The sequence below is a fragment of the Colossoma macropomum genome, unplaced genomic scaffold (genome assembly GCF_904425465.1).
Source record: "Colossoma macropomum unplaced genomic scaffold, Colossoma_macropomum, whole genome shotgun sequence".
Classification (NCBI taxonomy): domain Eukaryota; kingdom Metazoa; phylum Chordata; class Actinopteri; order Characiformes; family Serrasalmidae; genus Colossoma; species Colossoma macropomum.
In genome coordinates this window covers 26,604,634-26,620,519 of record NW_023494802.1, presented here as the reverse complement: position 1 = coordinate 26,620,519, position 15,886 = coordinate 26,604,634, and the positions used below count along the sequence as shown (strand labels likewise).

Here is a 15,886-nt window from a genome sequence, read left to right as displayed (position 1 = left end):
CCCCGGTTCAGTCCCTGAATTCGTGCACAGGGTCAAATGGATCAGCTTTGTAGACAGGAGAGTGGGACCAGAGCCCAGATGTTCACTTAACCAGTTCAATGGGACATTTGTCCAATTAAGGTATCAGGTGCCCATCAGGAGGAACACACCTGAGCTAGCCCTTTCAAGCCCAGGCGGCGCACTGAGCGAACAAAATGTTGATTATGCACTGGAGCGACATGAAAGGAATCAATTAAAAGCTTTGCGAACACAGGGCCTGATCACCTTTGCTGTGTCCACCTTGACAAGACCAGATGAGAAGATCAACTATAACATGGAGGCTCCTGGTAATTCAGATTGGAATTCCTATGGGGCATTTTACAATGCAGGATTACACCCCTTTAAACTCCAGGCTTGTTACATACTAGACTTATTATTTAGTAACTACAGCAACTTCAATACAAATACTTCAATGAGCTATTCTTAGGTTATAGAAGTGTGTGATAAAACATGTGACTGGCCATTCAAAGGGTTAAGCCCAAAGTGAAGAAGACTGTGCAATAGAAATGCCCCTTTGCTCCTTTTGGATAGGCTCGATTTTTGGCTATCTGACTTTTGGCTAGAGTTATCTGGCTTGCTAAGCAATCTTCGTGAAACATTTATCTTGGCAAAAAAATCCTGCTTACAGTACAAATCAAAGGAACCAAGCCTCATAGACTCTCCTCAGAATAACTGATACGGCCAAATATATGGCTCCAATTGACTTTTGGCTTAAGTTAGCTGGCTAACCGAGTAATCTTTGTGAAACACTAATCTTGGCCATAAATCCTGCTTACAGTACAAAACAGAGGAACCAAGGCTCATAAACTCTCCTCAGAATCACTGATATGGCCAAATATGTGGCTCCATTATTTTTTCAAAATACGTGATAGAAACCTCTGACAGCAGACAGATAAGTAAGCCACTGATTCTGATCAGCACAGCTTGGTCGGCCTCCTCCTCAGCCACATTTTCTGCTGAGATTAACACGCACTCTGCTCAGCAATCAATCACTTTGTGGCAAGGAAGGGCCAGTAAGTCTCTCTGTGTCAGTATGTGTGACAAGTGCCTGTGGAACACTTTCCACTGTGTGTCTTGATCCATAATATCTATATATTTTCTTATATGTATATTATACACATAATACACTGTCAACAGACCTAACATCATAGTGTTAAATTGCTGGCATTTTTATACTTCATATCCATTGCTAAGAGCTGCCAGCATCATCTTGTATGTCTCAGTGGACCTTCGATAGTGAGCACACATCAAGATTACTTTAATTAATCCCTTCAGTAGGTTTTTCTCACCTTAAAGTTTCTCTTGGTACCCCTTCCAGGTCAATCCCAATACAAAAACCCTGCCGTTACTGGCAGGACTATACCTGCGCCTGACTGTGTGCTCTACTAGGTCCCACGGAATAGCAGCCAGAACAGCAGGGAAGCTCTGCTGATAGAGAAGAGAAACAGAGTAGGAGTGTGTGGATTGAATGGGGAAGTGGTGTGTGCGAGTGTGTAGCTAAGAGAGAGGGGAACAGAGAGAGAGCGAGAGAGAGAGAGAGAGAGAGAGAGAGAGAGAGAGAGAGAAAGAGACAGAGAGAGAAAGTGTGTATATGGCCGGAGGAGTGGGGAGGGGTTTGCTCTTTGGGAAAGAAGCCAATCCAATTACAGGCAGCAGTGCAAGCCCAGTTTCTTCAGATGAGCTAAATTCACATTTCACCAGTCCCTTCCCTTCTCCGTCACTGCTTGGTCTGCTGCCCTATCTTCCCTTCTCTCTCGTGAGGGGAGGGATCCAGGGTGAAACATGCAGGCAGCTCAATCCTTCAAAGGAAAAGGCACCAACAGCTCAACCTCCTATATGATATTATGTCACCTCCAGTGTGGCAAATCCCATAAACCTATAGCCTTCTCTCACTACTTGAAAGTTACAGAAGGAAAAATAGCTTGGACAAGGCTTATCAGTGCAATGCCAAAGGATGCATGCAAGCCCTATTGAGCTTCCCAAGGCCTTTGTACCTGCCCCTCCATATATATATATATATATATATATATATATATATATATATATATATATATATATATATATATATACATACATACATACATACATACATATACATACACATATATACATATATGAACTAATGCTTCATTAGAATTGAAAATCGTGCAAGCTTGACATAGCTTTATGTGTTGTGGTAACAGGAAGTGGGGGTGCTGAGGGGACTACATCACCCCGAGATTTCGAGATAAAATAAGTGTAAAAAGCTTCTGCATAGCTGAGGTAATAAATACCTATGTGTGGAAATTAATATTTTTTAGGTTTTATTTACACATAAAAAACAAAATCTGCAGTAGCTATGCTCTGTGTAAGGTACTGCATTTTCGTTGCTCACTTTGGGACGTCTAAAAAACACAAGCATATTTAGGTGTTTTTCCACCTGTCCAGATATTTTCTTTTTTGGACCACAATTCAGCGTAAACATAACATTTTGAATACATTTGTTGTTTTTCCACCACTCCATCTCCTAAATGGAGTGCATTCAAATACTGGGCATGACACTGGCTACTGTGCCACGTATCAACAATCTGCTTGTCGACGCTCATCTGATTTGCATAAAATTCATCCAGAAAGAGACAGAGCAGAGTGAACAGAACTGCATTGGCAGTTTGGTGTGTCAGCTATATGTGTGCTTTGTTGTTTAGCCACATTGTAGCACATTATAATATGTTCAGGTATGATGTGAGTGTGTACACTATGTATATTCTGTTTAAAATTAACTTAAAACATCTTGTTTTTGCAGACATTGGCATTTTATGGTATTATCATGGACATAATACGTATTATATTTGAGTGACGCTAAAACAAAACTTAATATCTTATTAATAACAATATTTGATTAAAAATATGTATGCTAGCAGTCTCAATCTCTCATTCCCTATTCCTATTGGCCAGATGTGTGTGACTTCTCCTAGGGCTTGGGACAGCATATGAGGTTTCCTGTCTTCTTACAACATATATAAGCAAAGTCCTTCTCCCTGGTTTCTGTGATGACAGGAAGGTGTGCATGTTTGCTCGGCCTAGTCTGCTTGCTATTTCTCCACAGCTGCCGAGATATGCCTTGCTGGATTACACTGAACGAAAAGCTCTGATGCCACTTCCTGATTGCACTGCCGTTTCAATTAGAGATTAATTAATCACGGGAGCCGAAAATAAGCTCTTGTGGGCGTTGCCATGTTGCCAGCATGGCATAATCATGCAGATTCAACAACACAGGTACAGTCTGTTTTCCCTGTCTCGGTTCCTGTTCACCCAACTCCTCTTCACCCAGTCTATGTAATGCCAAGTGAAGTACACCTGAGGTCCTTTTAACTTCTAAGTTCTTCACATTCACACAAACGGTTCTTTAGAAAAAAAAAAAACAATGAATTGGAAACCGGAGAGGTTCTACTATGACAGGGGTGCTCAATCTTGGTCCTGGAGATTTACCACCAGAGAGTTCAGGTCCAAAACACTTGGCTCTAAAATTCAGATGCCCCTGAAGATTTTCATTACCTGTATCAGGTGTGTGAGATTACAGTTTGAGCTAAATTCTGCAGGGTGGTACATCGCCAGGACCTGGATTGGGCACCCCTGGTTTATGGCATTGCTGCAAAAAATGATTTTTGCCACCTTTACATTTAGGAGTGTAGCCTCTTTGTCATGGGGAGGTAGTGGTAGCTAAGACTTTTGCCAATAAAGACAAAGTAAGTCTCTTGCTAGCTCTCTTTCTTCTCCCATCTTTTCCCTTTGGTTTTTCTTACAGCCGTTGTTGGTGGGAAAATGCCTGCTGTCACTCAATGCTATGGCGGTCCGAGTAGAGCAAAGAAGTCTAAAGTAGTGGACAGACCCTTATTCATCCTTAAATAGGTGTCACGGGTACTGCCCTGGGGCTTGCTGGAGCATAGCATCTCCATTAGCTACATGATATCTGCCTTTACATCTGTTGGTAATGCAGCAAAGATTAGCCAACAGTTCTGGAAATGGGAAAATATGGCAAAGATAAAGTCTCACACAGATATATATTCTCTTGTTTGACTACTGTATATTGCTAGCTTTAACTAAGAGCATGCATAGCTGAGGTAAAACCAGTCTCTGTAATAGCCCTCTAGTTGAAGTGTTTCATACTTTTAGTCAGCGTACTTACTCACAATAAGTCCCCTCAAAGCACACTGATAACTAGCTTGCCACTGTTGGCAAAATAGCTCAAACAATTCCTATCCTCAAAGCATTTTATACAAAATCTAAAAGCATGGTGATTTCAACACAGCACCCTGCACCGCAGAATGGCGTAACCAGCCTCTCTAGCTGATAACATCATTACCAACAGCAGTTGCACCTGAATAGAGCTCCACTTGCTAAATGTTCAAGGCTTCTTTTCAGTCAGTCTATAATTGCTATCAGAAAGGTGCTCTTAACTCCACATTTTCTGAGCACCCTTCATGTGAAATGTGTCATAATTACTAAGTACTGATAACTTACAGGAACCCAACAGGGTCAGGCCATTTGTGGCAGACTGTAGGGGAGCCAGGCCCAGCCTGTAGCTAGCCCCCTCTGCCAAAGCCTGGCTGGCAAGGTGCTTATTAAAGTTAATTGGTCAGTGAAGGTTAGCAAGTACTGGTAATCGAGAGCTTTTGCATTCTGCTCAAAGCTGAAGCAGGGCCAGGTGAGCTCTAAAGGACAACATCAAGAATTCAGGAGAAAAGTTTCTGCATCTGCACTTTTTAAATGTTAGACGGGGCCAGTCGAAGTCAGTGCCGAGCTAAAGGGGCCAACTTAATATCATGCTTGACCTTGAGAAAAAAATATAGAAGAATTTATGAGATTTCTTTGCTATAGGAAAACCTCCGAACGCCGAGGCTAAAAACCTTGAGCATTATATGGACCAAACTTCTGCTGGAAAAAAAATTGAACTTGAAAACTTTTTAAAGGACAAAACAAATGGGTCAGTTCTTGTGTAAGCCATGGCAGGTAGAGATTTTCAAGGTAGCACATTGTAATATAAAACCGTAATTGAGCTCACCTTTTTCAGTCGTCCACTCTTGGTACCCACAAAGGCCACACAGAAGCCGTTGTAGACATAAGAGGTCACTGAGGTCATGCGGTCTCTGCTCTCTGTATATAGCGTGTGTCCGGTCACCAGCTGAGAGCCGCCCAGGGGTTGGTTGATGTCCAGGCCGCAGAAAGAGTCATCAATGGGTACTGGCTGTAAACAAAAGGAGATGTAAGTTAATCACGATGCCAAAACTTTTGAGAAACCTAAAGGTAAGATTTAAGATTAGCCTTTTGTAACAGTGTTTTGCTGCAGTGTTTAAATGTAGTTATGTAATTACATAGTCAATTACACATGAAATTACTTTTGCTTTATATTCTGCATTGACAAGTTCAGGTTTTTTTAGTTTGTTTCAAGGTAAGAAATCACAGAAATGAGGCAAAAATGTAAAGCATGTCCACAAAACAAGGTAATGTGCACAATAATGAGTTCAAATCATAAAAATCTACCACAAAAACATATATGTGGTACTGAGTAATTAGATTCCATACTTCTATACCATAAAGAATTTCTCCCCTTGTTTCAATGAGCTACGAGTGAAAATTGATTATCGAATTACACCATGCTTTGACTTCTGAGGGTTACGTTGACAGCTAGAGTGAGATGCATTTGCTGAGGTAAACTGCAAGAAGACAGTAAGCAAGCCTCCTTCAGCATGTCCGTGCTGTGCCATGTAGTCAGCCCGCCTCATTACCCTGCACTATGACAGTACCTCACCCCCACGAGAGACAGAAGTAGTCTGTACTACACATGTAAATATGCCTAGGTGCATACACATATGCACAGAACACTTGCTACAGCTTAGGCCACATTCACTAGCACATTTTGATATCCGTCAGACACGTACATCCAATGAGAACAATGCCCTGACTGGCACAAGATACCAGCGGGCAGCAAGGCACTTCGATTATACTCTGTAGTCCTTTAAAAGTGTTATTAGAACAGTCTTAAATACTCTTAAGTGTAAAATACTCTTAAGTAACTATGAATTAGCCAGTAGAAAAAGGGCAGGGCTTCAGTCAGTGAAATCAATGTTAGGCAAGATTGAGATAAAAGTAGTAGCTGCATAGCTCACATTCTGAACTGTACAAATCACACATTTTATTTATTTTTTTCTGTAAAGAACATTAACAACTGGCAGAAGTTTTTTTCCAGAAGTGGGTTTTTTAACAAGCGTTTGTGTTTAAATGAGTTGCCCGCTCCCATAATTGCTGGCAATGTAGACAAACACATTGATCTCAACATCTCACATATCAATGTATTTTATTCTTTGACCAAAAGTCAAAATCACAAATGATAATGACCATGATTATGCATTTTTGATTTATTGCAAAACAACCAAGAAAAGGCAGGTCTTCTAAACTGTGAAATGTTTCAAATTGTGGATTAACTGTGGTCTTTAACTGTGACACAGCATACATTTGAAGTACTGAGTCCTACTACAGGAGTTCTACCTTCCTGCATTCCATGCCAGCCCAAACTAAACCCTGGAAACAAAATCTCCAGGAGCATCTCAACAGAAGAGTCAGCTCAACAGAAGGTATGTTAGATTAGGCTTGGATTTGTATACTACAGCCTCAAGCATTTTCTTCGTAATTGACTTGGCAAGCCATCAGAATATTCAGCTAGCTAGTTATCAGGCAGATTGTGAACCCGAAATACAGGTGAATCCAATTTAGCAAGCTACTGAATGTTCTTATAAGAGAACACTCTTGTCTGCTCATGCTTCATTTTACTTGGCAGCAACAATTTTCGTGTGCTTTTTCACTTTCTTCATTACTAGGAACACCACAAATATGAAATCCCACTTCATCTTTTCTTCAAATGTTTACTATTTTACATAAATGAATAATAAATGCAAGGTAAATAATAAGTGAAAACTGTAATTTCGGCTCAGATATTCCAGCCTTTGGGTAAAGGAATAATCATCTGGCTGACAACTTAGTGCCAACGTGAACTGGATTGTTTAGATAGTAATAGTTTCTTTTGTTCTTTGATTCAATCATAACTAGGAACGGGTATTGAAATTCAATACTTTTATGGTACTGATGGAATTACTTCAGTACTACTGAGTATAGCATGGCAAAATGGCAAAAATGTAATATCACGCTAACTTTACAATAGATGATATCACAATATGTATTTTTTCTCACATCTGATAAGTTGAAAAAGACAAAGTAGTGCCACATTTAAAAAATACTATCAATAAGTAAGTCCAATGATTTGTATTCAATATTTCAAAACTGTGCTGTACTAAATTAATTTAAAGAAGGTGAATTATTCTGTCTTTATAATTAAACATAATGAGAATATCCATAATATGCCCATGCATACTCTGACATAATGTGATGTAATTTATCCCAGTAACAATAAATATCATAATTTTGCCCAGCCTTACTACCAAGTATTAAATTTCATATCGCATACTGAATATCAATACCAAATTTCATTACTTAAGTAATGTCATTGTTAGCATTGATGAATCAGAAGGCATTCTTGTTCCAAAATCTGGCAGGCTGTTGACCGGCTGTCTAAATTAATTTTATGTATATGTTTCTAATTTGTTCAGTAAATATACCCAGATCTCATGTTTATTTCTGGTTTATGCCACACACACTTTCAGTCTGCAAATTTAAAACAAGATTAAAAAGTCAAGGTATCAGTACTCGCATTAATACTGAGACATTTTGAGCAATACCCAGTCCTACCAACAACACACACATAAGGAAAAAGATGCAGGCCTGTAAACATGTACAGCGTAATGATCAGGCTCTAGAGCCATTTTTAATGTCAAACGGAGACATGGCCTGCCATCAGCAGCAAGTCTGATGCTTCTGAGCCCAGTGGAGCGGTCAGCTCGATTCACGTCAGCCCAGGCAGCCGGTGACTGGCAGTGGCCTCAAAGTGCCATGGAGAGTAAGAGGGACGAGCGCGCTGATGTAAGCACACTGCTCATCATCCAAAGCCCAGCAGCCTTAGCAGCCATTAGCATTTAGCACTGCCTCTCTGAGGCTAGCACTGGAAAGCTTTATTACCACCTGGCCAGTTATACGAGCCCAGGGGAAAGCAATAATGTCACATGGTGTAAAACACTCAGGCCACCACGGTTCCTTTTTATTTTCCTTTCCCAAAATAGCAGGAGTGAGTCTCTCAGGTGGAAACGATACCTGTGAGAATTGTGTTTCTGATTGTTTACATCTTCAAAAACAGAGCCAGAGCAGGCCTCAAATCATTTAGGAGGGTGTCTGCATAACATACTTTTGGAGCTGTGAGTGAGATCAGACAGATGTGTGTGTGTGTGCGTGTGCTAATTTGAAGGTATTCTGTGAGACTTCACTCTGTAACTGATACCAGTGCATAACAAGCCATGAAATACTGTCTGGGTGCAATGTTGCAGGTGCAGCTGCTCGCCCCAGTCTGTGAATGTAATGTGCCCCAGAGTTCTCAACCTAAATAATGAATCCCCCCAAAACAAGACATTTAGGGTGAGCAAATAAAATTAAATACCAGCACTGTTCTTTGTTTATATGATTCAATGGCGAAGCATTTTGAGAGAAAGTTAACGATGGACGGAAAGGCTAGGCTAGCACTGTGAACATAGAAAGATTTTCACTTAGTAACAGAATGACAGTTAAATAAAAAATTCAAACTAAATGAATTATGAAAATAAATACTTTGTCCTTTTTACCCAAAAAATAGTTGACTGGGCAAGACATGTTTGGTATCCAAAGTTTGAGACTAATGTAGAAAGTAATATCATGCAAACTGCATGCCTGAACATCACACTTGCCCCAAACCATGTCAAGTTGTTACATAAGTTGTCAAGCAGGTTTTGAATACTTCTTGGTATTTGCAAGCAAGTCCTCTAATAGTTCTTAAATTCATCGGGCCTCAATACACAAATATCTTCCTAAGTTTCTTCTTAAATGTGTTCTTGAGAAAGGTCCTAAGAAAAAGTCTATGTCAGATTCATGACATGTTCTTAAACCACAGAACTGTTTGTACCTTTGTGCTCTTGAGTGTGTGTAGATTCTGTTCTCACCTAAGAACAAATCCCAAATCAGAAAACACTGGTCAATGTCAGCATTTTTGTGGAAACTGCATAAATGATTTTAAGAAAAAAATTCCTCTTAAATTGAATTCACAACTACATTATTTTAATCATTCTCTTGGTGGCTGTTTTTTTAAGTATCTAAACACCTCCAAACAACATCGAGTCAAGCCAAAGCACAGCCTCCACATGGCAGGGTTAGTTTTAACATGCTGTTACAACTAAGCCTCCCTTGAGAAACAATAAGACAAGTCACTTATATGAATTTAAAACAAAAGAGGTAATTTTTTTACATTGTTATGAACAGGTTCATTAAAAACATCCCACAGATGTCAGGTAAATAAAATATATTTAAATTTTATATTGATATTTGCTATTCTACTTTGTGATCAAAAATAAATTTGCCATTTTTGACAATAATTTTTCATTAATCACATTTATTTTGAGGAATATATATTATGTATTTAGGTTGGACATGCCAGGTTCAAACGACACTGAACTGTACTGAATTTAATTTGTTTTGCATCAATTAACTAAGCCACTAGTACCCCTAGCCCCTAGTCCCCCCTGTGGGATTAGTTATGATGTTTGGACTCTCCTGACAGCTGAATTGTTCACAACCTGCAGACGGTGGAAACAAAGCTTACATTTCAGTTGCAGCACAAATGTGTAGGTTGCTTGTATAAAAAAAATATTGATCTTGCTCAAATATTTTTTTTTAATTATTAAGCAAAAAACAAGCGTGCCCCGCTCTCACCCAGGCAACAATGTTTTAATAGTGTATACCAGTAATGATCTGAAATTTCCACTAAAAATGAACTGAAATCAGTCATGGTGTAAAGCATATATTTTGCACTGGCCATTTTTTCTTATTGTCCAATATTTTAAAGAGCTTTCACACATGTAATTTCTTAAGCATCCTTGCTCTGTTATCTTCAACAGCCACATGGAAAGCAGTGCAATTTGTTGTGCTCTTAGGGGAGGTGACGTGGATGCCTGGCATGACTTTAAGATGTATTCAGCGAAACTAGCTCTAAATTATTTATTTTATTGCAATTTTGAATCCTAAGAAAAACAAAGCTTTCAGATACTAAATTAAGAAACAAGTACCAACATTACAAATAAGTGAGTATTCTAATTATTCGGGCCAGTCCAATTCAAACGCAATCTCTGAGAAACTTTACTAATGGGGTTACTTAAGTGGTTTCTGACACTGCATGATATACTAATTTCTGTAAAAATGGACAAAACTGAACCCATTCCTTTACTGCCCCTAAAACTCTCTGTTGTGCTTCTAAGTATTCTTAGTTTTTGGCTGCAGCAACACAATGATTCTAAATCTGGTTAATTTGGGTGGTCATACACACACACACACACACACACACACACATATATGTGTGTGGGTGTGTGTGTGTGTGTACGTAAAATGACTGTACAAAGTAATTTATGTGTGCAGTGACCTTTAGCAATGTAGCTGATTTATGATTGATCAGATGGCTGAGAATGTGAAATAAACGCTGCACAATCATCATCACCTATGTATAAAACAAGCTATTGATTGTTTGTGGAAGTGATGGCAGTGTGTGAGCTTTGGAGCATCCTGCTGCAGCCTGAAGCTGCCTGAGCTGCTTTATTCTGAAAGCTATTTGAAGTGCATGATTAGCTATTCACACACTGTGCCTTATGCTCAGTGGCGGAACGCATTTCCCGTGACCGCCGTTTCGGGTGGAGGATTAGCGTTCCACACACAAATCGGGACAAGAGTCCGGATCCTCCCCTCAGAGGCCAGGTGATCAATAGAATGTCCTGTTTAGATCAGTGCACATACATGAGGCTGTGGTACGCTTGACAGCTCTGCCTGGTGAATAAGGAAGCGCCACCTGAATACCTGAATACTGTCAAACTTTCATTCCAGAGCACAGAGCAAGGTGGCTAAGGCTGAGCGCTATCTAGGAGACAACAGCAAGCAAGACGTGATAAATCTTTGATTTTCTGTTTGTTTTCTTTTTTCCTCTGCCCACCCTCCCTTACTACCATATGAATATATTACTTTATAATACAACAGAAAGTGTTATTGATAGGGTAGAAAATATAATATTTATCATTACTGTGATAAAGTCAGTCACATTACATCGCAATATGCTTTTCTGAGCATATTGTAGATAGTGACAGTACTTAAAGTAGACCCTTTAGGAATTTACGATCTTGTGTCAAAATTTACGCAATTTAAACCAATCCTCGAAGTATTTACCAGAGCTTGCTATTTTGTCCAATCACTGCATTACTGTCTAACTAAACATTTAAATCTGTTATGTGCTTTCAAAACAAAGCATGTAGCTTCTATGCTACAATCCAGGAAGCTGTAGTATCGGCCTCTCCGGCAACAGACTGGGTGGATCGTCTGAAATCTGAGCTACGCAAAACCGTGACTTTGTCAGTTTCATTTTGATTGCTTCTCTGCACACCTGTTTGAACACATTTCAGTGTCTTTTGCAAGCAGTTGCTTGCTTTGTGATTCATAGCAATATACATACTGGATGTTTCTGCATTGTGTTGGTTGATAAAAAGCACATTAGCTGCTGAGTTCATATTAGTTGAGTTCGAAGTGCTACTGGATAAAGTTCACTTTATTTAGAGAACATGTTCAGTTGGTAAAGTGTGTGATCTGTCAACACTGTTGTTGTTGTAGACAATTTTAAATACATAATTTTCATGTAAAACTCTCTTTGAGACTTTAAAACACACAAAGACACATTTTCTAAGCCACTTATCCTCCTGGGTTGCGGGGGGACGCTGAAGCCTATCCCAGCACTCATTGGGCGGAAGGCAGGAGACTTCAAAAGAGAGTTATATTTTTTAATCTTGAGTCTGTTGTGTTGCATGTTCTTGGTTCTCAGTGGTAGACTTAATTTTCTATTTGTTTTGAGAGAAACTAACAAGGTTACATTTTAAACAAGTTAAATAAACATCAGACTGATAATCTTCACACATCTTTGCCTTGCAAGTTTTGAAATTGCTGCTAAAAAATCGAACATTTTAGGCCACAAAATCCTGGTAGGTCTGTTAAAGAACACTGACTACCTGCATGTAACAAAGCACATAATTAGCCTTGTTTAACTGGATTTAGCGCAGCGCAGTATGTGAAACTTTGATTAAAAAGCAATGTACTAACTCTAATTTTGAAAGTAACTTTTAAACACAGCACTACTGATCCTTTTTGTCTGTTCCAGCTTATCAAACTTCAGAAAAGGTAAATATCAAGATGCAGCATGTTATGTCTTGAAGAATCACAATAATATATTTTTCTCATAACTATATATATAAATTAAATATACTGTTTGAAAATGGCAGCTGTTTTTACATAGTATGAACATTTCCAAAGAATGGACCAACAGGAATGGTCAAAAATTCTAAAATCTCACAACATTCGAGTAAAAAAATATCTTTTCCTATGCCTTGTAAATGTATTATTATTATTATTATTATCTTTTGACATTTTTTTTTTCTTGGTGAGTTTCTGTTACAACTATGACAATACAATAATATATTATTAACATATGACATATGCAAAAGTGTGAATTTGTTGTAGCAGAAATAAGCACACATCCTCTACAGAGAACACACTTCTGTACAATTTAATTCACAATTACTGCTTATTAGCAGAACTTAACATCTTGAGAAAAAAATATATTATATTTGTCCTGTGCAAAGCTTATGGCACATTTTATATGTTATTTTTTTCTAATATGATAAACTCAGCAAATAAATAGAAATAGTGCACTAATATTTGCAGAAAATATGCTTAAGTTTGATCCCTGTAGAAGATGTATAGAAGACAACAAAACCATAGAAAATCAACAAACCCGCATTTTGACTTGATACGCTGGAACAAAGTAGCACCACAATTAAAAATTACTATCACAAACTATAAATCCAATGATTTGTATTTAACATTTATATGCCATGCTCCACTGAATCTAATCAATCAAGATTAATTATGCTGTCTTTGTAATCAAACACACAGTTGGGAAGTACTGGGAAGTACAATATCCATGATATGCTCAGAAAAGCATATTGTGACACTGTGACATAATTTATCATGATAACAATATATATTGTTTAAACTTTTCCATGGGTTTTCAAACTTTTGCATGCAACTGTATATTCTTGTAGAGGCTTCTACAAAGGGAATTGAGGCAAAGGAACTGTACCAAGTTCAATAACCAAGTCTCGCTGTGGTTTGTGTTAGCACAGTAGTACCCTGCTGGAGACAGGCCAGACGAGATGGTCACATCTGCAGCCATCAAAAATAGTCAGGAATAACTAGCAGGAAATTAAACAAAAACAATTGCGTCTGGGCCTGAGTGACTCCACGGAGTGCTGGCAATACTTTTGGAGTAAAAGGAGTTTATTTTCTGTGTCAAGAAAAAAGATGTTTGAGGAGTATATATTTCATTGTACAAATATTTTCATACTCCTGCTGGGTCTTTAAAAGGGAAGGAAAATAGCTATGTGGCAAGAAGAGGGCACTGGGTGTTCTACTCCCTCTGCTGCCATGGCTAATCTACGTGGGCTTAGCATGCTTTTTATTTGAATCGTTAAAAAACTACCTGCTTAATCCTTTAAATACTATAGATTTATTGAGCAAGTATTGACCAAGGCTTTTTTACAATGCACATCCTCTCCACTGGTGTCCTTCTTCTACAGTCAAAATGAGACAGAACAGAAAGAGAGACTTAAGTGCATGTTGAGTGTTTCTAATGAGGCCTAGAAAAACATGAAGGAGGCCTGGCTGACATCAGAAGCCACTGACAGGCCCAGTGGGGGTTGATGGGAGGTGTCTCACCATGGGTGGAATGGAGCTGGAGTACCATGGCAGAACCCCCAATCTGCTGCCTCTCAGCAGTACAAACAAGACCACCCTACTCACTCTCCATTGTGTCTTTCTCCAACTGACGCTCACCCCTGACACTGCACTAATGCTGAATTTACTAATCTTAATAAAGGGGTCAGCGGTGTATCTGGAAGGTGCTGGGGGTGGATGAACATAAAGAAAGTCCAGATACTTATCTAGTAAGGTTCACCATAAACCCTTAAAAGTGGTTGTTATTGCAGGCAAAAACAAATGCTGGTTTAAAATTATGTTAATTATTTTTCACTCATAGCTCAATGACACAAGCAAAGAAATTCTGTTATAGTTTTTTTAAGTAGAAGAGATTTTCATTAAGGCACAAACCATATGAAAATTTTGTGGATACTAATATCAGTTAGGGCTGCTAACCAATGAACTGTTAACAGATCGACAAATACATAATTGTTCAACCAATGCTTTCGGATAAACCTTAATTTCAGATAAACAATTAATATTTAAATAGGCAGTGTTTTCATTCAACCTGAAGACAGTTTTGAGTTGTATGCATTAAGGTGCAAAGGCACAACTGGTTCTGATAGACCTACTTAGTGATGCACAACACGACTCCTGCCGCTTAATTTTAACCAGTAGCACCAAAGCCAATTATAAAGGACTATAGCAGAGATTACACCATCCTAAATGTAGTTTACAGCATGATCACAACAGGATTTTTAGCCACATATTTGTGACACGGTGCTAATGCACACTACAAATGACTCTGAAATGTCATGTTGCTCCTACAATTGTAATCGGTAGCTAACAGTCTATATAATGAGTCCCATGACAAAAAAAGCATAAAAGCTGCAAACTACCCACTTTACATTGATTGTTGATAAACTATGCATATGAACTTCAAGCTAGCCTCAGTCAGGCCATATATGTTCATTAACTAAGGCTAATAACATGTTAAATGTAATGAAACAGGTTACATTACATTACTGTAATTTCTGTTATGTTAGGCTGCATGTATTTTCATTCAGTAAACACTGTTGACGCTATGTTTAAGATTCTACACAATTCCACTCACTTTCTTCCTTTCATTCCTAAGTCTGCCTTTCCTCTTACGCACTGGCTTTGTCCAGATTTTCTCTTACAGACAGTTTACAAATAGGTATTTCATTCTGACCACAGTGAGAAAATGGGGAATTTGGACAGGTTCTTCTCTCGTACTTTCTCCTTCTCTCTTCCCTTCCACCCTTCCTTCTCCCGGACTACGATGGCTCTGTTTGTTTGTAATGCACTGGAGGAGAATATTACTGCTTTGATGCTTGCCAAGAGAAATAAACTCATTCTAATTGGTGAACATTTTCTGATACATTGTAATGTGGCTACCCATCCTATCAGAGCTGTAAACCAATTACCTTTAATTACAACTGGTAGATAAATAACTTTCATTTATTTGCTAAACAGAATCTGACAGGATTGCAGACTTTGTTTAAGCTCCTCTGTGTCAACTGTCATGCTACATTCTTAATCTTGTGGCTTTGGGGGTCACTGGTGAGCAGCGCTCTAAGTGAATGCTGCCACCTCTGAAAGAGGGAGAGATAAGATGATGTTTGAACTCTAAATAGCTGCATAAGCATTACGGCCCTGATAGAATTCTCAATGGACACTCAAAGAAAGCACAAAACAAGCTAATGACTTTGTTTGACGCGCTGATGTTTTCTTGAGAACCAAAGCAGGCGTAAGAGAGTGTGAGCATGTGTGGATGTACTCAAAAGAGAAAAGGCAGCCGCTAGTACTTGAAAAGCTTTTACATTTAAAAATGATATTGCACTAAGCAAGTGCAATTAGAGCAGTTACAGCATTAAAA

At 38.7% G+C, this 15,886-nt stretch overlaps 1 protein-coding gene across 2 annotated transcripts in view; it reads right to left on the bottom strand.

Annotated features, from left to right (window-relative positions):
- plxna2 (plexin A2) overlaps positions 1-15,886 on the bottom strand; it is a 267,455-nt gene that overhangs the window by 208,640 nt on the left and 42,929 nt on the right. For both annotated transcript variants that reach the window (XM_036590910.1, XM_036590912.1), the window contains exon 3: positions 5,081-5,263. In XM_036590910.1, coding sequence (XP_036446803.1) covers positions 5,081-5,263 — 183 coding nt within the window. The remainder of the gene's footprint in view (positions 1-5,080; positions 5,264-15,886) is intronic.